At 39.6% G+C, this 23,501-nt stretch overlaps 1 protein-coding gene across 3 annotated transcripts in view; it reads left to right on the top strand.

Annotated features, from left to right (window-relative positions):
- mcf2l2 (MCF.2 cell line derived transforming sequence-like 2) overlaps positions 1 to 23,501 on the top strand; it is a 390,224-nt gene that overhangs the window by 198,539 nt on the left and 168,184 nt on the right. For all 3 annotated transcript variants that reach the window (XM_072572454.1, XM_072572457.1, XM_072572456.1), the window contains exons 10-15: positions 283 to 402; positions 2,877 to 3,068; positions 3,158 to 3,349; positions 3,707 to 3,884; positions 17,398 to 17,501; positions 18,745 to 18,833. In XM_072572454.1, the coding sequence (XP_072428555.1) occupies positions 283 to 402; positions 2,877 to 3,068; positions 3,158 to 3,349; positions 3,707 to 3,884; positions 17,398 to 17,501; positions 18,745 to 18,833 (875 nt within the window). The remainder of the gene's footprint in view (positions 1 to 282; positions 403 to 2,876; positions 3,069 to 3,157; positions 3,350 to 3,706; positions 3,885 to 17,397; positions 17,502 to 18,744; positions 18,834 to 23,501) is intronic.

Here is a 23,501-nt window from a genome sequence, read left to right as displayed (position 1 = left end):
TTCTCCTTTACTTTAGTACAACAGGTTAAGCTTTATTTTAAAGTTATAGTAACTGTGCTAAAACTTCAGGTGTTCTGACCTTAATTAACCATAAAATTGTGTTTGAATACTAATCATGTGTTGTCAGAATCCAATAACAACCAAACAGAAATTAATCTGATGGTCCAAACTCACGCTGTGGCTGCTGAGATTTAAGTAAATATCAAATATGGATTTCTGGATGCAATGATAAAATTGAAATGAGGGATTGGAAACTAGTTACTACCGATTCTCTCTTTGCAGGTTAAAGTTATTCTGGATTGTTTAACAGAAACACAGGCTACATTCACTGATATTGGAGACAGTGTAGCATCTGTGGAACGCCTTCTAAAAGAACTCCAAATGAAGGAAGAGAAAGCACAGGTAAATAACAGTTAAATGCCACTCAGTCTTCAACAAATGAACTCTCTCCCTCATTCTCTTAAAGTCCTGTAATTTCATGACAAAACAGAGAAATTAAACATCCTGAGTTAAATCATCACACGATTACTCTGATGGTCATCACTTTAAATTGCAAACAAGCTTAATTCATTTTTAACTATCTATAGCCTCCACTGCAGGCAGGCCAGAATTTCTGAAATGAGCTGACAAACCTAACGTACTGAGACTATAATTTTCTTGAGCTAACCAAACACATTAATGATAAACAATTATATTTAACAATACTGTATCAAGGACTTGTACTGCTCATATACATTTAAAAAGTTTCCTAGATTCACATTTCCTTTCTGCTAAAAAAATGTTCAATTTATGTTTGGGAACAAAAATCAAAGTTTTGGCAATGTGGTAGCATGAAGAATGTTGAGAGTGCAGAATAACTACCATTGGAGTTTTGCATTGAGATGCGTAGCTGAGTGTGTCATCTGTACACATTGACCCTTCACCATTATGCTCAAGTATCTAAACTGACCAATTAAAAAATAAAAGCAGACTCTAACTTAATATATAACACTGGTTGAAAGGAAAATCAATCAATTATGCCTGGAAAGAGGGACAAGCAGGAGGCTAAAAGAACAAAGCAAGCCAGGCAGCGTTGTGTGGTGGAGAAGTCAGTGTTTCAAGTATAACCCTTCTTCAGAACGGAGGGTGGATGTAAGGGGAGCTGCAGCTAAAGTGGGGTGGGTTTGGTGGGGTGTTGGTTGGGGAGCAAGACGGGTTAGTGAGATAGGGATAGGTGAACGTAGATAGAGTGCACGGCTTGGTTGGTCGATGGAAGGAATGAATCCAGTTGGTAGTCTATCAGAGGAATGGAAGGGAGGGGGAGGGGCTGGGAAGGGAGTCAGGGAATTAGAAGGAAGGTTATTTGAAATTGGAGACTCAATTTTGAGTCCTCCAGGCTATATGCTGCCAGGCGGAAGATGAGGTGTTCCTTCAATTTGTGCTCTGATTCGCTGTGGAAATGGAGGAAGCCAAGGATGGTCATGTCAGAAAGGGAGTGGGAAGGGGAATTAAAATGGGCAGTGACTGGGAGGTCAGGTCAGCTTCTGCAGGTCCGGGCTGAGATGCAGCAAAATGTGCCCTGAGTTTACAATTGGTCTCCCCTGCGTAGAGAAGGTTATATCAAGAGCACCAGAAAGAGAAAACTAGGTTGGAGGAGAGGCAGGTGAACCTCTGTCTCACCTGGAAAGACTATTTTAGGCACTGAATGGAGGTGAGGGGTTGGTGTGCCAGCAGGTTTTTCATCTTCTACTGTTGCATGGGCAGGTACCTGGGGGTTCGGGGCGTTGGTGGGGAGAGTGACGCAAACCAAGGATTGGCAAAGGAAACAGTCCTTGCGGAAAGCAGAGAGGGCTGGGGAGAGGAAGATGTCCTTGGTGATGGGGTTTAATTGGAGTTTATGAAAGTGTTTAAGGATAATACATTGGATACAGAGATTAGTAGGGTGGAAGGTGACAATAAGGGGTCCTTTCCCTACCAACCCCTCTGTACCTTCCCCTGCAACCGTAAAAGATGAAAAACCTGCTGGCACACCACCCCCCTCACCTCCATCCATGGCCCCAAATAGTCCTTCCAGGTGAGACAGAGGTTTACCTGCCTCTCGTCTAACCTAGTTTACTGTATCCATTTCTCCCAATGTGGACTTCGCTAACCGATGTGGACCAAACGTAAATTCAGGGCATGTTTTACCGAGCATCTCAGCTGGACCCACAGGCCCTCATCTGTGTTCCCCTATCCCTACTTCACCAACCCCCCCTCTCTCCACCCAAAACCCTCTCCCACACCTTTATCCACAGCTCCCTTACAGCCACCCCCAGTTCTGAAGGAGGGCTATATCAGAAGCTTTGACTTCTCCACCTCCTGATGCCATCTGGCTTGCTGTGTACTTCCAGTCTCCTGTTTGTTCATCTTGGATTCCAGCATCTGCAGTTTTTTTTGTCTCTGGAAAGAGGGAAACCTCATCCAGTATCAGAATATTACGAAAAGATATGCTCGTTACACTCTTATTTTTCAGCATAGGAAATTTAGCTACTTTTTGGTGACTGTGAAAAATATATTTGAAAATTACACTGAATTACCTTTGTGACATCAAATATTCAATGCATTCACTGTGAAATTCCAAAGAGAAATTTCTAACATGGTAAAAGTCACAAACATAAGTAGACACCAGGAGGATTCCCCATAGGCTATCTTTTGAGTTTGAGGGGCAATATGCCTGAAGTTTTCTAATTTAATAGCAAAATACCATGCACAGAAGTGCGTTAGAAAGAAATTAATATTTTGTCTTCTAATATTAACATTCCTAGGCTTATAATTTTTGACATGTCTTGCTGATGACCTTTTCAATCAAATTGATTGTCCAGCTCAAATGTAATTGTTCTGTTATTTTTTTGTCACAGGAATCATTAGAAAAGGCACAGTTATTGGCTCTGCATGGAGATCAGCTTATCCAAAGCAACCACTATGCCATTGACTCCATCCGACCAAAATGTAATGAACTCAGGCGTATATGTGATGATTTTACCAACGAAATGAAGAAAAAACATGATATGCTTGGAAAATCTCTTGAAGTCCATAAGCACCTGGACAGTGTAATTAATTTTTTTTGATCTTTAAGAATTAGTCACAAAACAAATAACTATTAATATTCTGTTTTAATTATTTTGTTTTGTCCTTCAAGGCCAAGGAGTGGTGTGAAACAGGCATATATCTCCTGGCATCTCAAGCGGTTGATAAGTGCCAATCTCAAGAAGGAGCTGAAGCTGCACTTCAAGATATCGAGAATTTTCTTGAAACTGCCAAAGATCACAAGCTCACTAATCCAAAAGAGTTTTATAAGCAATTTGAATTGTTTCTCACTGAAGACGTTGAGGTAAACTATAGTTAAGAAATGAGTAACTAACTAATTATTAGTATTAAGCCTTCCAGGGTCATATGGTAATGAACAGACAAAATAGTTTATGAAAAATGAAAGAAACAAGAAGTAGCTTTTTTTAAAATTCATTTATTAGATGAGGGGCATGGAAGGGACACGGTTTAGTCAGTCAGTCGGTCGTGAAGATGGAGAAGACAGGACTACAATGAATTTTGTATGAGATAGCAAAGGGGACTGAGGTGGAGACTAAAATCAGAAATTATGAGAAAAGAAGCCAAGTTGTGCAGAGTAGAAATTGGTGACAAAAAAATCTACACACCAAATACTTTACTACTGTTTTTATTTCTATTCCAGGCTAACATATCAACAATCCTGCAGAAGCTTGAACATGTCCAGGAAATGTTTGAAAAGCGTCAAGCTAGTTTAAAGAAGTTAGCAGCCAAACAGACTCGACCAGTTCAACCTGTGGCTCCTCGTCCAGAGTCATCTCCAAAACGCTCTTCGCCAAAACCAGCCAGAACTCCTGCTCTCAGTAAGTGGCAAATAACCCTTTTCTCGTAGTTCAGGAAAAAAAGTCAAAATAATTGTGGCATAATAGTTTAAAGCTGAAAAGAAGATAAACTGAAGAATGGGTTTACATTTTTATTTAAGATGCTTACTACATCATTGAGAGTTGAAATTCAAGTGAAGTAACTGATCTCTATTATATGTTTCAGGGCATCACGTCATCCACATTAAATATAACAATTCTCTAGTACATTAATAATTGTTTTTTACTCTTCACTAACCTTTTACCTCACATTGACATTGTCAAGCTGTAAAAACTATCAAAAGAATGTTCTTTAAAACCAAACAACTTTTTATTCGAACTTAATCTGGACGATAACAATCATTGTTTAACTATCAAATTTCATCCAAAATATATGAAGGAGGCATCAATTACCATCAAAATTCACTTTTTAACATGATACTGTGACAGAATGAGCATTTAATATGAAAATGCAATATTGCATAATCTTTGTTGTGTAAAAAAATTGCCAGTTACTTTTGAATTCTCAAGCACAATAGTATATCAGACTTCTTCTAGTGTTTTAATTTCGTACAATCTTCTATCTAATCTATTGACAGATTTAGCTAATATTTCAATTCACAACTGCAAACACCTCTTTGAATGCTTCTTGTGGTCTGCTAATAGTGTGTCCTTTTAGTTTTTGATAATCTGCTTGGTAAATCTATTATAGCTAAACAAGAGATTGCACTAGATGAGGTCCTGTTTAGCTTCTTCTTTTCGTTCTCATGTATTTAGTGAAAGTAAATGTCCACTACAGAGGAGCTTCAAATATCCGAATACCAATTATCTGAATTTTGGATTTTCCAAAGATGTCAAGGTCCTGATAGAAACATAATATCAAAGACATGTATCCAACACTGATCGCGTGTTATGTTTACAGTGATTAAATGTGAACTTGGCTTACAGAAATGCTACCGAGAACAGTCCTGGTCATTGATGGGAGCCCAGGCACTGTCTCCAAATGACTGACTGCCTGAGCTCCCCCCACCCCAACCCCACACTTTCCCTGAAGTTCTATACAGAGGTGTACCTTAAACCCCTCTCCTCAGATAATCTCTCCTATATTGTCCTGTACAGGCAAAGGTGGAACTTGTCAAAAAGTTGCAGTAAAACGGTGTGTGTGTGTGTGTGTGTGTGTATGTATGTATATACACGCGCTGTTTGGACTTTCACCACCGCCCCCCTGCCCAAAACAGTAGCTGTCTTGTTGTTGGTGTCCAGTCTGGCTGCCCCGGAGGGAGTGGATGTGGGGGGCGGGAGCAACCGGGTCAGACTAGGGGCAGGGGCAAGACGGGGGGAGCAAACAGGGGGTGGGGGGTGGTGTTGGACAGGGTTAGAAGCGGATGGGGCCGAGATTAGACAGGGTTAAGGGGTGGGGGCAGACGGGGGTGGTGAGGTTGGATGGGATTGAGGGGTGGGTGGGGGAGGCGGTGTGGATGGGGGACAGGGTTGGGGTTAGGGGTGGATGGGAGGATGGAGTTGGACAGGGTTGTGGGGCAGGCAGGGGTGGGGGCAGTGTTGGATGGGGTTGGGGGTGGACAAGAGGACAGAATTGGAAGGGGTTGGGGGAGCGGGGGCTCGCTTACAGTGTGCTGCTGTCTTGCCTTCTCAACAGGGAGCAGACTTAACAGAAACCTCCGAGCTCCAGAGGAAAGGCATTAAATCAATTAACTGAGTAATCAATTATCCGAACGAAATAGTGCCACTCATCTCGTTCAGATAATCAAGGTTCCTCTGTATATCTAAATTACTGCAAAAAGTAAACATAATCCAATCTTAACCCGAATACTCTATTAAAAACAAGAGTGAGCATAATGTAAATGACCTAAATATCCAGCTGGATTTTCTTTTGGTACCCAAAGCATCAGCTGAAAAATGACAGTACGAAAAAATATCTTGGTCTTTTAGTGGTGGTATGCTGTGAATGCATGCTGAATTAACTTAATTTGCTAAATACAATGTGTAAATATTATATTGTCAATATAAATGTAGAATTTAACATTTTAACATGTACATAATTAAGTTATCTTACCAGAATCAATATTCACAGTTGACCAAGTAAACAGTTTAAGTAAAATTTTGAAAACATTAAAGTTATTTTAATAAAGAGGTTTTACTTCCTATAAATCTTTATAAATTATAAATTATAAATCTTTATTTGGTTGAGTTATGTGTGGTCTAGGATTTATTTATTGAATCTCAAATGGCAGAGCTACATGACTTGTAAATATGGTAAAATCGATGTTGTTGGAGAAAATCAAAGTACAGTTTTACTGGATCATTCAAAACTTGCCTAATTATCTTTAAATACATCAATCTAGTTTATACCTGCTTCGTGAGCTTCAACTATCATTTTTGCATGTACTTAATCAGTTTAGAACTGTGGGTGAATGAGTTACGGAGCAAAGATTTAAGTGGGAATATGATTTGTAGCAATTTTTAACTTAGTAGAAATAGCAGTAGCCTACATTAAAACAACCAAAACAGGAAACAATGAAAATATAGCAGATGCTGGAAACCTGAGACAGTATTGGAGAACTCTCAAAATGCAACAGTTCAGACAGCACCTTCAATGTAATAAAGCATAACATAATATGGCATTTGACAGAGGCATTATGAAAAAAAAACACCAAGCCACAAAAGAAGATATTAGGACCGATGACCAAAAATCTTAACAAAGGTTTTAAGGAGTATCACAAAGGACAAAAGCAAGATAAACAAACAGAAAAGTTCAGGGAGGGAATATCAGAGTTTAGGGAGATTAATAAATTACCATTCTAGTAAATACAACAATTGGGATTGCTCAAGAAATTTTAATCAGACGAGTGCAGCTATCTCCAAGGGTTGCGAGACTGATAGAAATTAGATTGGCAGAGGGAATAACCAGGCCATTGAAGGGTTTAAAAATCAAGGTTTCTATTAACCATGAGCCAATACAGGTCAGTGATTACAGCAGTGTTCGGTAAACTGCGTTTAGCAAAAGTTAGGACAAGGACATAGCTCTGGATGATCTCTACTGTATGGAGAATAAAATGCAAGATGCCAACCAAGATTCCACTGGAATAATGTCTGGATATGGCAGAAGCATGGATGTTGGTATCAGCAGAAGAATAGAAGACAATTTAAATACAGATAACTTTACAGAGGTGGAAATAGATGATCATAGTGACAGTATGGATATATGTCATGCAGTATGGACATATGTGGTTGAAAGTTTATGTTAGAGTTAAAATAGGTAGAGAATGCAAGCAATTTGGAACAGCTTCAGACAGGTACCAGGAGTGATATAATCAGTGGTGAGGGAGTGGATTCTGTAACAAAGAACAAGAACAATTGCTTTTGTCTTCTAGTATTAAGTGGAGACATCACACTGGCACCACTTAAGGTATCTTCCTCTCTCCTCGTTTGTTAAGATTCCAGAGGGACCCTCCATAACACATAGACCCCTCTTCCATCACTCCATCACATTCTCCAACACATCTCTAGGCACTTTTCCATGCATATGGAGAAAATATAACACTTGTTTTTTTATATAATGTCCTCTCTTGTCACTATCCAAGGTCCCAAATACATCTTCTAGATGAAGCCACTGGTTCAATCTAATTTTTCAATCTACTGAGTCTATTGTATTCACTGCTCACAATGTGGTATCTTCTACATTAGTGATTCAAAATGCAGATTAGGTGATAGTGTTATGGAGCACAAAGTACTATCTGTGAATGACCCTAACCTTGCCATTTTAATATACAACCTAATTATCATGTTAACGTTTCCATCCTTGTCCTGCTGCAGTGTTCCAGTGAAGCCCAACACAAGCTGGAGTAACAGCAACGTATTTTCCTCTTAGGCACTTTATAGTCTTCAGGACGCAACATGGAGTTCTACAACTTCAGACCATGAACACTGGTTACACCATTCCACCCCATCTGCAGAGAAAGTGTTAGGAGTGATGGAAGAAGGGATTATTTGTATCAAAACAAAACACCTAACCTCTCCATATTTATATTTTACCTTCCACTTCATTACCTATTCACTTAAACTGTTTATAATTATGTACAACCTTTTTCTATCACCCCCAAACTTGCATTCCAAGCTAGCTTTGTAGGATTAAATTTAGATTCTTCACCTAAGTCATTAACATAAATTATAAATAGCTGAAGTTCTGGCATTGATCTGAATAACTCTCCATAAGTCACAGCCTGACAACCTAAATATCATGTTTATCTGTACTCTTTGCTCTTGTCTGTTAACCAACCTCTATATATGTTAATGTTAGTCTGTATTCATGAACCCTTATTTTGCACTTCAATCTTTGTACAGCGTTTAATTGATTGAATGCCATTTAGAAATTGAAGTACATTATATATCCAGTTTCCACTATATAAAAAAATGATACAAACAGCATAGAACAGATTGTGCTACCCTGTTAAGATTTTCTACATGGGTTATTATGACTCCCTTAATAGATTCTAACATTTTCCCGATGACTGATGTCAAGCTAGTTCCTGATTTCTCTCTCTTCCTCTTGCTAATTTCCAGTCTACTGGAACAATTCCAGAATGTAGAGAACGTAATGAAAAATATAATCAGCGCATTAAAAAATATATCCAGTATCTCTCAGTTCCTCATTATCTAGGCTTTTTTTTTTGCCTATCAGGTACCAGTATCTACTTTACCAATCTGGAAAGTTTATTTTGCATCTTTAGTGTCACATCTTTGACACAAACCCATTTTCCTTTCAGATCGGAGCTATAAAATGAATTGTAAGTAATTGTTGTTTGGTTTAACTAATGTGTTAGGCAAAGAACAATTGGCACAAACTTCATAGCCTTTTTAAGCAAGCTTGCACAGACGCAAATTTACCAGACACCAGCATTTTTTTGTGCATGCATAGTCATGCATAAGTGCTGTCTGGAATAAATGTTGCAACATTGTGGCAATGGGTTGTTTAATTAGTTGAGTATTTGCACACAGCCCAGGGAAACAGTAGGAGAAAAACTAATGATTTGAGCTGACACCTATCACAAGAATGTGCAGAGAGTTAGGCAACAGCTTGCTCTAGCATTAAAAGAATGAGAAATGAACTTAGTGGTCCAAAAGGATTTTCATCATAGACACATAGAGGCTATCTTCCCTAGCTAAGGAATCTAGAGTCGAAGGCTGATCATTTAAATCCGACAGGCGGAGACATTTCTATACCTAAAGGATAGTGAATCTTTGAAATCTTCAAATAGAGGTTTGTGGATGCTCCATTACAGATTTTATTTAACGCTGAGATGAACATATCTCAGGAAAAGCAAGGAACATGGGGAGTTCATGAGAAATGGATTTGGAGCTGAAGAACAGCAATGATTGTACGAATAGTGGAACAGGCTTGAATTGCTGTATGATACACATCTCCCACTTAAGTTTGGTTTACTAATAAACTTGTGAAAACAAATAGATTGAATGGAATGCACATCTTCTAGAAAAACGTCAGAGTTATTTGATAGCACGAGTGTCAGAGGGGTAGGTGGGTTGTTATTTTCTTTTTATTCATGTGGGGTTTGTGTGTTTTGCAGGTTGGGTCAGTATTTATTGCTTATCAATAATTACCCTTCAAATTGTTGATGGGCAGACCATTTGGTGGAGGTATGCTCACAATAATGTTGGGAAGGGAATTCAGGATTTTGACTTTGCAACAGTGAAGGAACATGATATATTTCCAAGTGGGTTTGAGAAGAACCTGCAGGTGTGTTTTAAAAGAACTTGCACATGGTGGTATTCCCTGTATGTCCAAGGGTTTGGAAGCTATCTACAGAGCCTTGGTAAGTTGCTGCAGTGTACCTTGTAGACGATACAAATTGCTGCTACTAAGTGTCAGTGGCAGTGAGTGAACGTTTGTGGATGTGGTGCTGACCAAGCAGATTGTTTTGTCCTCCATACATAAACATTAGTAAACAGACCATACACTCTGTTTCTCTGCTGTATATTCTTTTAAGTTCTGGGCAATCAATGGTGTTATCATTGATAAGAAACTAAACTGGACTAGCCATATGAATATTGTAGCTACAAATGCAGGTGAGAGACTTGAAAGCCTGCAGAGAGTAATTCATCAATTGACTCTTCCAAAGCCTATCTATTATGTACAAGGCACAAGTCAGGAGTGCAATGAAATATTCCCTACTTGCCTGGATGACTACAGCTCCAACAATGCTGGACACCAACCAGGAGAAAGCAACCCAATTGATTGCCATTGCACCCACACCCTCCTCCATTGACACTCAGTAGTAGCAGTGTGCACTGTCTATAAGATGCATTGCAGCTACTCTTCAAAGTTCTTTAGACTGCATCTTCTAACCCACAGCTACTACTAGTTAGGCTACATTTGGAATATTATGTGCAGTTCTGGTCACCATTGGAAGGATGTAGATGCTTTGGAGACAGTTCAGAGAAAGTTTACTGGGATATTGCCTGATCTGGAGGTTTTGAATATGAGGAGAGGTTGGGTAAACTCAGATTGTTTTCACTGGAAAAATGGAGGATTAAGGGGCACTGACAGAGATCTACAAAGGTATGAGAGGCAGAGTTAGGGAGGGTAGTCAGAGGCTTTTTCCCAGGGTGAAACAGCCAACTACAGGAGGGCACAGGTTCAACGTGAGAGAGGGAAAGTTTAAGGAAGAAGTTCAGGGAAAATATTTACACAGATGGTGGTGGGTGCCTGGAATACACAGCCAATGAAGATGGTGGAAGCAAGCATGTTAGCAACGTTTAAGGCGTATTTTGATAAACACATGAACAGGAGGAGAACAAAAGGATAGAAACCATGTGGGGGAAATAAGTAGCAGCTCTAAATAAGGAATAGGAATCAACAAAGGCTTGCTAGGCTGAAGAGCTTGTTCCTGTGCTGTATTGTTCTTTGTTTCTTTTGTTCTCTGACTAAAATCTGTATCACAGTGTTGAATTTGTTTAGCAACACAGCACGGCCATCTGCAGTAAAGGATTACATTAATTTTCAGTGCCCTCAGAAGTTTCTCATCTGTCTTAAAAGAAGACATCTTATCCTGAGACTATGCCCTGTGGTTCTAAGTCTCCTAGAAAGGAGAAAAGAACTTCCCAGATTCTGTCAACACCTCCTATAATATTGTATATTTCAAGAATGTCACCTCTTATTCTCCGAAACTCCAGTAAGTACAGGAATAAACTACTTAATTTCCTCTCATTAGAAAATGCCACATTACCCTAGTATATCTTTCCTTGGCTAAGCTAACCAAAACTGTTTACAGTATTCCAGATATGCTCAAATGAATGGTTTTAGCAAGACTTCCACATTTATATACTCCATTCATTTTGAAATAAAGTCCAACTGTCAATTTGCCTTCCCTATTACCTGAAGTTGTATTCTGTTCTTTTTTTTCCAATCTATTTAAATAATATTCAGCTCCTTTATTCTCCCTGCCAACATGCATAACCTCACACTTTCCCACATTGTATTCCATCAGCCAATGTTTTGCTCAATTAACATGTTTACATTCACTGTATATTCTGTCATCCTCATCACTCGCCCTCCCACCTATTTTCTCCCCTGCAAACTTAGTGATTGTACATTCTCTTTCATCATCCATTATGTTGTAAATAGTTCTGACCACAGTTCTCTCTCCTACAGCACTCCATTATTTATAGGTTGTCATCCTGAAAATTCCAACTCCACCAATCTGTCTTTTATCAGTTAGCCAATCCTCCAGCCATGCTAACATATTAACCCAACACCATAGGCTGCTATCTGAAGTAGTTTTATGCATAGTATCTTATTGAATGTCTTCAAATCTAAATAGATCACATCCACTGGTTCCCCTTTATCTACCTTGCTTGGTCCCTACTCAAATTCTAGTAAATTTGTCAGGCGTGATGTTCTCTTCAAACAAAGCCATGTCGACTTAATTATATTGCACATTTCTAAATGGTATGCTATTGCATCCTTTATAATAGATTAACATTTTCCCAATGACAGATATTAACCTAGCTGCCACATAGGTACTTGTGTTTTTGGTCTCCCTTTGTTTCTGAATAAGACTGCTAACATTGACAGTTTTAAAAACCTTTGGGACTTTTCCAACGTTATTGTTAGGTTACTAGCAGACTCAATATGACCTAATGACTGACCTAATTCTGCTTCTCTATATTACGATCAGTGTATCCACCAATTCCATAGCTACTTCCTTGAAAATCATAGGATGCTACCCATCAAGTCCTAGGAACCTATCGTCCTTTTGCCTTATTAACAATTTTCATACTAGGAAACGAGATAAAAGGTATTAATTTCCTCTTCCCCTTTTGCTCCTTGATAATTTAGTATTCTTGGAATGCTACAAGTGTCTTCTATTATGAACATAGAACAGTACAGCACAGAACAGGCCCTTCAGCCCACGATGTTGTGCCGAGCATTGGTCCTCATGAATGCACCTTCACATTTCTGTGACCATATGCATGTCCAGCAGTCTCTTAAATGTCCCCAGTGACCTTGCTTCCACAACTGCTGCTGGCAACGCATTCCATGCTCTCCCAACTCTCTGTGTAAAGAATCCGCCTCTGACATCCCCTCTATACTTTCCTTCAACCAGCTTAAAACTATGGGTCCTCGTGTTAGCCATTTCTTCCCTGGGAAATAGTCTCTGGCTATCGACTCTATCTATGCCTCTCATTATCTTGTATCAGGGAAATAACATATTCAACACATCTGATATTTCCTGGTTCCTCATTATTATTTCTCTAGCTTCATTCTTAAAGGGGCCTGTTTTCAGCTTGCTTCCTTTTAATATGTTTAAAGGAAACTCTTACTTGCCATTTTTCAGATTGGTTAGATCAGTTGGCTGGACAGTTGGCTTGCAACAAAGAGTGATGTCAACACTATGGGTTCAATTCCTACACAGGCCAAGGTTACTCCTTCTCAATCTCTCCCCTTTCTTGAGATGTGGTGACTCTCAAATTAAACCTCTGCCATTATCTCTCTCTAACAACAGAGCAGCCCTTTGTTCTAAAAGACTGTAGTGAGTTTAGCTTTTTATATCTTGTTTGTTTATCCTGAGTTTATTTTTTCTCCTTTTTGTTGGTCACCTTTTGTTTGCTTTTAATTCTCTCAATCCTCTGTCTTACCACTAATCTTTGCCACTTTGGATTTTTCTTTCAATTTAATATTATCTTTAATTTCTTTGGTAGACTAAAGGTTAGTTTTTGCCCATTTTATTATCTTACAATTTATTCTTCAGTCTACAATACAACTACTCTTAGGGAGTTTATAAACTATTCTCCTCCATTGTTTTTCACCCCTTTTTATTTCTTCCCTTCACCACATGGATTCTACTTCTTCCCTTCACAAAATGGATTCTATTTCTTCCAGTCTAAGATCATTTCTTACTATCAATCTTATTCCCTCTTGTAATATGATAGCTGCCTTTCCACCCTACTTGCTGAATATCTTGTTCCAAGCTTTGATCCCCTTGTAACCATGTTGCCGCAAATGGCTATAAGATCACTCCCATGAACCTCTATTTGTGCAGTTAATTTATTTTGTTCCTAACACTCTGGGTATTTAAGTTGAGGGACTTTAATTTTGCCCATACCAATTTTTCTCTTTTACCATAATTACAGCTTTTTCTTTTAAAATAATTCTTCCTGTCCACTCTGGGTACCATTACCTAAATGGCTGCCCTGCAATGCTGCCATATCCCTTGCTTCGTAAGCCTAAATATTCCCCTCTACAGAACATTCCACTATATCCACACCACTATATGGACTTCAGTAAGGCATTCGATAAGGTTCCCCATGGGAGACTGATTAGCAAGGTTAGATCGCATGGAATACAGGGAGAACGAGCCATTTGGATACAGAACTGGCTCAAAGGTGGAAGACAGAGGGTGGTGGTAGAGGGTTGTTTTTCAGACTGGAGGCCTGTGACCAGTGGAGTGCCACAAGGATTGGTGCTGGGTCCTCTACTTTTTGTCGTTTACATAAATGATTTGGATGCGAACATAAGAGGTACAGTTAGTAAGTTTGCAGATGACACCAAAATAATGGAGGTGTAGTGAACAGCGAAGAGGGTTACCTCAGATTACAACAGGATCTGGACCAGATGAGCTGAGAGGTGGCAGATGGAGTTTAATTCAGATAAATGCGAGGTGCTGCATTTTGGGAAAGGAAATCTTAGCAGACTTATATACTTAATGGTAAGGTCCTAGGGAGTGTTGCTGAACAAAGAGACCTTGGAGTGCAGGTTCATAGCTCCTTGAAAGTAGAGTCGCGGGTAGATAGGATAGTGAAGAAGGCGTTTGGTATGCTTTCGTTTATTGGTCAGAGTATTGAGTACAGGAGTTGGGAGTCATGTTGCGGCTGTACAGGACATTGGTTAGGTCACTGTTTGAACAGTGCATGCAGTTCTGGTCTCCTTCCTATCAGAAAGATGTTGTGAAACTTGAAAGGGTTCAGGAAAGATTTACAAGGATGTTGCCAGGGTTGGAGGATTTGAGCTACAGGGAGATACTGAACAGGCTGGAACTGTTTTCCCTGGAGTGTCGGAGGCTGAGGGGTTACCTTATAGAGGTTTACAAAATTATGAAGGGCATGGATAGGATAAATAGACAAAGTCTTTAATTGGGGTGGGGGAGTCCAGAACTTGAGGGCATAGGTTTAGGGTGAAAGGGGAAAGATATAAAAGGGACCTAAGGGGCCACATTTTCACGCAGAGGGTGGTACGTGTATGGAGTGAGCTGCCACAGGATGTGGTGGAGGCTGGTACAATTGCAACATTTAAGAGGCATTTGGATGGGTATATGAATAGGAAGGGTTTGGAGGGATATGGGCCGGGTGCTGGCAGGTGGGACTAGATTGGTTTGGGATATCTGGTCGGCATGGACAGGTTGGACTGAAGGGTCTGTTTCCATGCTGTACATCTCTATGACTCTATGACTTAGTTTAAAACCCTCTGTACAGTCCTAGGTTATTCAATTCACCAGGTCCATGGTCCCATCACAGTTCAAATGACGCCCAACACACCAGAACAGCATCCTTCTATCCTCTTACTGGTGCCAGTTCCCCAAGAACTGAAATACATACCTCCCACTCAAGTCTTTGAACTACACATTTAACTCTCACTTTATTTAGCCAATGCCAATTTGCCTATGGTCCAGAAACTAAATCTGACATCATCTTGGTGTTTCTGCTTTGGAATTTAGTGCCTGATTGTCCAATATTTTTGCAGCAGAACCCCTTTGTTGTTCAATTGAAGCCATTGGTATCTATCAATGTGGATGACAAAACTGTACCCTTCCATTTCCATGCCAAACCCCTCTCTAGACCCAAGGTGATACCCTTCAATTAAGCAACTGGCAGACAAAATTGCTGCATGCAACAGTATTATCCCCTAATTATACTGCTCCTATCACTATGTTACTGTTTCCTCCCCTACTTGAATGGCTTCCTGTACTACAGTGCTCCTGTAAGTTCAGTCATTCTCCTTGCAGTTCTTGCACTCGTCCATATAGTTTACATCAACCTCATAATATTTGATTATTGCAAGGGTTAAGACAGCTTGAACTCTGCTCCTTGTGTCCCATATTCCCTCACCTGCAGGCACACCCTCTTGTTCCTCATCACAGACCAAATCTTCTGGATGTGATCAACTCCTGGAGAAAAGTGTCCAGGTAACTTCCCTCTCCTTGATGTGTCACAATATCTGCAACTTAGATCCCAGCTCCTGAATTCAGATCTGAAGTTCCTTGAGCTGCACTTACTACAAATGTGTTTATTCTGGATCCTTCCCTTGGTGTCCAGCAGTTCCCACATGCTGCAACAATAGCACATCACCATTGTGTTTTATTTAGTTAATTACTCTCATTTCCATGTTCTTCACACTTTAAATCAATCATATTTAAACTATGAAGAAAGGGAGGAGAAAAGACTAGTCATCGAAACACAAATTAAAGATATTACTTTTAAACAAAACTCATCAAGCCTGCTCACCAGTCAGCTGCTTTCCCTGAAATCTCATCATATGGTAGTTCATGACATCACTCCACTGTGTTTGACTGCAGATAGACCTCTCAATCACACCTTTTGTCCCCACCTGCTCAGCTCTCATTCAAAATGTACTACCTTGATCCTTATGGGTATGATCAACTTTAATCACTGACCAGATATTTAGCAATTAACTAGCTTCTTCTGTAGTACAGTAGAAATCAATTCCTGAAGGCTGAAAAGGCTAGGCAAAAAGCAACTAGACATTTCTTTCACTTCCTCCCTTTCACTCTCTGAAGGGTACAAATCTGATATTCCTTTGTTGATATTTTTAGTCACCATGTTAAGATGTGTATGGCATACCTTTGTACCAGGTGGAAATTGAGTCCAGGCCTTTGCCCCAGAGGTTGGGACAAACAAGACAGTATTTTCAGTCAAACTAAGTTCTTATATATGCTTCTAACCTCAAAGACCACAGTCACTTGATGAGGATCCTTTTCAAAATACTTAAAGGAATAGGCAGGGTACGTGCAGGTAAAACATTGGGAGATCTAGAACTGGGGAAACACAGTTTTAAAATAAGGATGCTATTTAAGATTGCGGGAAGAATTTGCTTTTACTTGAAGGGTGATGAATCTGTGAAATTTAAAATCCCTGAGGGTTGTAGAAGCTCAGTCTTTGAGTATATTTAAACGTAGAAGTTGACAGATATTAGATTACCAATGACAAATGGTACAGGTAAAATCATTGAAGTATTAGATTGGCCACGATTACGTTAAATGGTGGCAATGCTCAACAGGCTAAATGGCCTATTCCTGTTCCTATCTCTGCTTCAATTGGTTCTTACTTGAGCAACTTTTTTGTTGGAAACCTTGGAAAAGGAACCAATCTTAAGGCTGACAACTACAGAATGTAAACTATGAACTAAATTTAACTAAAATTAAATTTAAAAGTAGCATCTCAAACAACAAATGCACACACAGTCCTACAACCTCAAGATCTTGACATTATTGGCACTGGAATGTCTTCAAAATAAAACCAAGAAAGGAGCTGTTCTGTGTAAGGAATTCAGGATTTTTAGAAATGCACAACAGGAATACAGTGGTAAATGGTGAGATGGATTATTATCTCTTGCATGTGCACTATTCCCTGTAATTTAAATTGCTTAAGGTTAATGACAAATCTTTCAGAGAAAAGTATGAATTCAGTCAATGTACCTGGTGATCTTTATTGAAAGTTTGAGGAATGTTGGGTTGTAATTGCTGTCAAACAGAAAATAATATAGAACAATGTGCAGCAAAATAGTGTGTACTGGTATATATTCATTGCTACAATTGGATTTAGATTGAATAGAGTGACCAGTTAAACAGTATTAATGTTTTTATTTAAATTGAAGTATACAATCAAGGATATTGACTTAACATTTTTTTGAAATAAAACATATTATTCCATTTTTACTAACAATTAGCTTTTTATTATTCCACAGCATCCAGCAGAAGAAGCTTAGATAACATTAGCAATTCAAAACCACTAACAGATACAGAACTGGCAAAGAAAAGAAATGGAAAGAAACCAAAAGGAAACTTAAAGGTAAGGAAATACCTGTTAATGTTTGTATTGGTTGAGTCAATACAAATGTTATGGTAATGTTTATTTACACACAAGAGCATTCAGGTGAGGTGATAAAATGAACAGTATCACGCAGAAATGTTACAGATTCAAATACTTGAACACAAGGGCAGTATGGTGGCTTAGTGATTAGCACTGCTGCCTCACGGCACTAGTGACCGCTGTTCGATTCCAGCCTTGGGTAACTAACTGTGGAATTTGCACATTCTCTTCATGTCTGCATCAGTTTTTGCCAGGCACTCCAGTTTCTACTGTCCAAAGATGTGCAGATTAAATGGATGGGCTATGCTAAATTGCCCTGTCGTGTCCAAGGACGTGCATGTTAGGTGATTTAACCATGGTAAATTTAGGGTTACAGGGATAGTGCAGGATGCCCAGTCTGGGTGTGACACTGTTCGGAAGAATGGTGGAGACTCAGACCAAATGGCCTTTTTCTGTACTGTAGGACTTTTATGATTCTATAAGATCATTTTCACTCTTCAGAGGAAACAGCATTCTGATACTGACTAGAGCCATTGGTGTACAAATAAGTAAAATAATAGGATGACTTCTTACCAACACACTGAAATATTGCTGTGCCAATGGCTTTATGTCACTACCTAAATCAATTTTGAGCCACCGGGGAACAAAGCTGAAGAAGGTTAATAGAGAATAATATAGGCATATTATTCAACAAGCAGAAAGCCATTCAGGTCTCTGGGAAAAAGACTCTTATTCTTGCCTAACATTTGGATGATGAGGGCAATTTTGGTAGCTGGAGTGTTCATTCATGTGTTCAAATTCCTTTCACTTTGTTTTTAATGATCTTAATTAGTGTCATGATCTTAATTAGATTTTGGATTGTAAAGGTAACTGGGAATAGTTTACTGAACTCTGTACAGTAAAATAATCAACATTCAGAACAATTGAAAAATGATAGTCTCCCACAAAAGAAAGTGTTGGCAGTTCTGACGTTAGCTCAAGATTGTTATGAAACAACATTGACGTGTAGAAAAATGAAATCTGACCTAAGGTTTTGTCTCTCTGACCTTGTAGGTAAACATTAAAAACTATTTCCAACAAAAAGCAGAAACATTAAAAGTTTAATTTAGTTAGCTTTTGCGATAATTGATTTATTGTATTCAGTCAGACCTACAGTGACCTTTGTTAAAAAAAAACCCTCCATAATTATATAAATTCTCACTCCAAATTCTGTCCCTTTTAGATTGAAGTGATGCATGAAGCCAGTCAGGGGGGATCCAGTCATGTCCAAGTAACAACTGAAAGTGAAGAGAACCTGTCAACAAGGAGGAGGTAAGATAACTAATCACATGTTTTTAGATCTGTGTGGAGGATCACTATCAATGTGCTCTACACAAAATTATATTTTGTATTCTCAAAGACCTCTGTCTTAATATTGTGCATTGTCATTTAATGGAGAACTTAATCTTTTGTAAATATTAAGTTTTAGAACAAATAACATCTGAATTGCCTTGCCTTTGAACTTGCTACGTCAGAGGATGCTAAAATATCATGACTATTCTGTGAGTTTATATCACAGAATAATTGTGATATAGTTCTAATCGATATGGTGCTAGTTATTAATGCTTTAAACAGAAATGCTAAATAGATAAATCAGTATACCCCTGTATAATGAAACTGAAAAGACACTCCTTATTGACATAGTTACAAGTAACTTACAAGTTTGAAAGTTACAACCATCATGTCTCAAATCAGGAATTATGGAAAGCTTTTAAAACTGTTTGCAGGTAAGCCACAAGATGCAGAGGGGCAATAACTAAATCCAATTTCTCAAATTTATTCTCCAGATTGAATGTTCTGCCAGTTGTATCTCAGGGATAGAACAGGTTTTAATTCCAGGGTAAAGAATTCTCTGAAACCAGGAAATCTCAGCTGGCCAGACAAAAGGAATAAGAACTCTGAAATTATGAGGGATAAGGATTGGTAGAATGGGAAACAGGAGAAGAAAGGTCAGGAAAGAATGGGTCACTGGGGAAATGGGAATTTAGTGTCGGCAGGTGAGAAAATGATTCCCAGGTGATCTTCTGGTTCTTCATCACAACTGATGCAAAAATCAGATTCTCAATTACTGTTCAGGTTCATGGCCTTGAGAGGTAAAGGTTTCCTTACCTACCACTCAGCATGTCAAATGCTAGGAGCTACGCAAAGCGGAAAGAATTATGGGAATGAAGAGGTGGATTAACTAGGATCTCCTGGCCACACTGTCGCTACAGTACACAAAATGCACAAGTAGGAAGTTCCAGCAATTAAAATATTCATCCTTCTGTGAAAATAACCACAGAATGACAATGAACTGGAAAACCCAGTTAACAAATGAACTGAAATCTAGCTTACGTGTAGAAGTTCAACCCTAGGTGAAGGGTGAAAAATAATGGAATGCTATAGGAGACAACAAATCCCACATTATTCCACATTTTGAAAATGACTCCTGGAAGACTGTCAATGAAGGCAGAGTGGTGGACATTGTTTGTATAGATTTCAGCAAGGCTTTTGACAAGGTTCCACATGGTAGACTAGTTAGCAAGGTTAGATCACATGGAATACAAGGAGAAATAGCCATTTGGATACAAAATTGGCTTAAAAAAGGAGAGAGGGTGGTGGTGGTGGAGGGTTACTTTTTGGACTGGAGGCCTGTGACCAGCAGTGTGCCGCAAGGGTTGGTGCTGGGACCTTTGATTTCTGTAACTTATGTAAATGATTTGGATGAGAATATAGGTGGTATGGTTAGTAAGTTTGCAGCTGACACCAAAATTGGCAGTGCAGTGGACAGCGAAGGTGGTTACTTCAGAGTATAACGGAACCTAGATCGAATGGGTTGAGGAGTGGCAGATGGAGTTTAATTTAGACAAACATATGGTGTTGCATATCAGAGCAAGATTTATACACTTAATGGTAAGGTCTGAGGGAGTTGCCAAACAAGGACAGCTTGAGATGAAGGTTCACAGTCTTTGAAGGCGGAGTCACCGGTAGACAGGGTAGTGAAGGCAGCATTTGGTGCATTTGCCTTTATTGTTCAGTGCATCACGAATAGGAGATGGAAAACTGTTACAACTGTACAAGGCATTGATTAAACCACTTTTGGAGTAGGTGTTCAATTCTGGTCTTCCTGCTATAGGAAGGATGTTATGAAACTCGAAAGGTTTCAGAAAAGATTTAGAAGAATGTTGCCAGGGTTGGAAAGTTTGAGCTATTTCCTGGGGCTATTTTCCCTGGAGTATTTGAAGCTAAAGGGTGACCTTATAGACAATAGATGCAGGAGTAGGCCATTCTGCCCTTCGAGCCTGCACCACCATTCAATATGATCATGGCTGATCATCCTTAATCAGTATCCTGTTCCTGCCTTATCTCCATAACCCTCGATTCCACTATCCTTGAGAGCTCTATCCAACTCTTTCTTAAATGAATCCAGAGACTGGGCCTCCACTGCCCTCTGGGGTCATAGCATTTCACACAGCCACCACTCTGAGTGAAGAAAAGAGATTTATAAAATCATTGGCATGGATAGCATGAATAGCCAAGATGTGGAGATGCCGGTGTTGGACTGGGGTGTACAAAGTTAAAAATCACAACACCAAGTTATAGTCCAACAGGTTTAATTAGAAGTACTAGCTTTCGGAGCATTGCTCCTTCATCAGGTGGTTGTGGAGTACACAATTGTAAGACAGAATTTACAGCAAAAGTTTACTGTGATCTAACTGAAAATACCTTGATTGTTTGTTGAGTCTCTCATCTGTTCGAATGACCAGGATAGTTTCACTTCTTTCATATGTAAATCGCAAAACTTGCAAAAGTACAATGTAACTGTGCAAGTACAAATTCACCCCACAAACATGCGTGTCTGGGGTGGGGGGTTGTGAAAGAGAGTAGGGATTTATGGGGCAATGTTTTCATGCAAACAATGGTGCAATAATTGCATGAGCTGCTCGCGGTGGAGAAGACTGGTACAATTAAACATTTATAAGCATTTGTAGCTCAGGTGGAGGTTCTGGATGTAGGTTTGCTTGCTGAGCTATAAGGTTCAGTTTCAGATGTTTTGTCACCATACAATGTAACATCTTCAGTGACCCTCTGGATGAAGCACTGGTGGTGTAGCTCACTTTCTATTTAAATGTTTAGGGCTCCTTGGGCTGGTGATGTCCTTGCTGGGTTTTTTTCCCCCCTCAGGGGTAGTAAATGGGATCCAAGTCCCATGTTTGTTGATGGCATTTCAACTAGAATTCTGTGTTTCTAGGAATTCTTGTGCATGGCTGATTGGGACAACACATGCATCCTAGGACAAGCCAAAGTGGTGTGCTTCCTCATCTGTATGTAAGGATACTAATGAGAGTGGGTCATGTCATTTTGTGGCTAGTTGATGTTCATGTATCCTAGTGATTAGTTTTCTGCCTGTTTGTCCAAAGTAATGTTTGTTGCAGTTCTTGCATGGTATTTTGTAAGTGACATTAGTTTTGCTTGTCATCTGTATAGGGTCTTTCAAGTTCATTAGCTGCTGTTTTATAGTGTGTTGGTGGGCTACCATGATGACAATGGGTCGGAAAGTCTGGCAGTCATTTCAGAGAGGTCTTTGATGTAGAGGAGTGTGGCTAGGGTTTCTGGACACCTCCTATAGCAGGGAGACAAGAATTACACACAGTATTCTAAGTGTAGCGTAACCAATATCCTGTACATGACCTCCCAACTCCTACACTCAAATACTCTGACCAATAAAAGGAAAGCATATCAAAATACGTTCTTCACTATTCCATCTACCTGTGACTCCACTTTCAAGGAACTATGATCCTGCACTCCAAAGGTCTTTGTTCAGCAACACAACAGCTTAGTCACTGCGCTCATTTGCCTTTCCAAAATGCAATATCTAAATTAAACTCTATCTGCTACTCCTCAGCCCATCGGCCCATCCAATCCAGATCCTGTTGAACTCTGAATTAACCTTCTTCACTGTCCACTGTGCATCCAATCATTGTGTTGTGTGTAACTTTATTAACCATACCGAAGTTGACATCCAACTATTGACATAAATGACAAAAATCAAAGGACCCAGCACTGATTCTTGTAGCACTCCACTGGTCACAGGCCTCCAATTTGAAAAGCAACCCTCTGAATTCTACCTTCAAACCAGTTCTGAATAGTTAGTTCTCCCTCTATTCTAAGTAATCTAACCTTGCTAACCCATTGCCATGATGGGATAGGTGCAATCAAGGACTACTCTTCCTGCCCCCTGAAAATCAAGAAGAAATCCAAACTGGAAACATAAATGTTTGAAGTTAAGTGAATATATATGATAACGAAATATCCTCAATACTGTATCTGGTATAATAGGAAATAAGGTACTAATATCCCCACTTTATGTCAGCCTCCCCCAGCTTGTAATACAAATCACTGTCCTTTCATCTAACAGAAAACTGTGCAATCTTTACAGGCTGAGACAGTCAAAAGTCCTTCTCACTCAAAGCCATTCTCCCCAAAGTTCAGGAGATTTGTAGGTCGGGTGCTCGTTGTTGTGGATCTATTTGCCGAGCTAGGAATTTGTGTAGCAGACGTTTCATCCCGTCTAGGTGACATCCTCAGTGCTTGGGAGCCTCCTGTGAAGCGCTTGTGATGTTTCCTCCGGCATTTATAGTGGCCTGTCTCTGCCGCTTCTGATTGTCAGTTCCAGCTGTCTGCTGCAGTGGCCGGTATATTGGGTCCAGGTCAATGTGTTTGACCTGGACCCAATATACCGGCCACTGCAACCATGCCATCAACAAACACATTGACCTGGACCCAATATACCAGCCACTGCAGCAGACAGCTGGAACTGACAACCGGAAGCGGCAGAGACAGCACAGAAGCGCTTCACAGGAGGCTCCCAAGCACTGAGGATGACACCTAGACAGGGGATGAAACGTCTGCTACACAAATTCAGCAAACAACTTACTCCCCAAAACCTATTATTATTGC

The sequence above is a fragment of the Chiloscyllium punctatum genome, chromosome 6, assembly GCF_047496795.1.
Source record: "Chiloscyllium punctatum isolate Juve2018m chromosome 6, sChiPun1.3, whole genome shotgun sequence".
Taxonomy (NCBI): domain Eukaryota; kingdom Metazoa; phylum Chordata; class Chondrichthyes; order Orectolobiformes; family Hemiscylliidae; genus Chiloscyllium; species Chiloscyllium punctatum.
The sequence above is the reverse complement of the archived record's forward strand: the minus strand, read 5'-3'. Positions and strand labels throughout refer to the sequence as shown.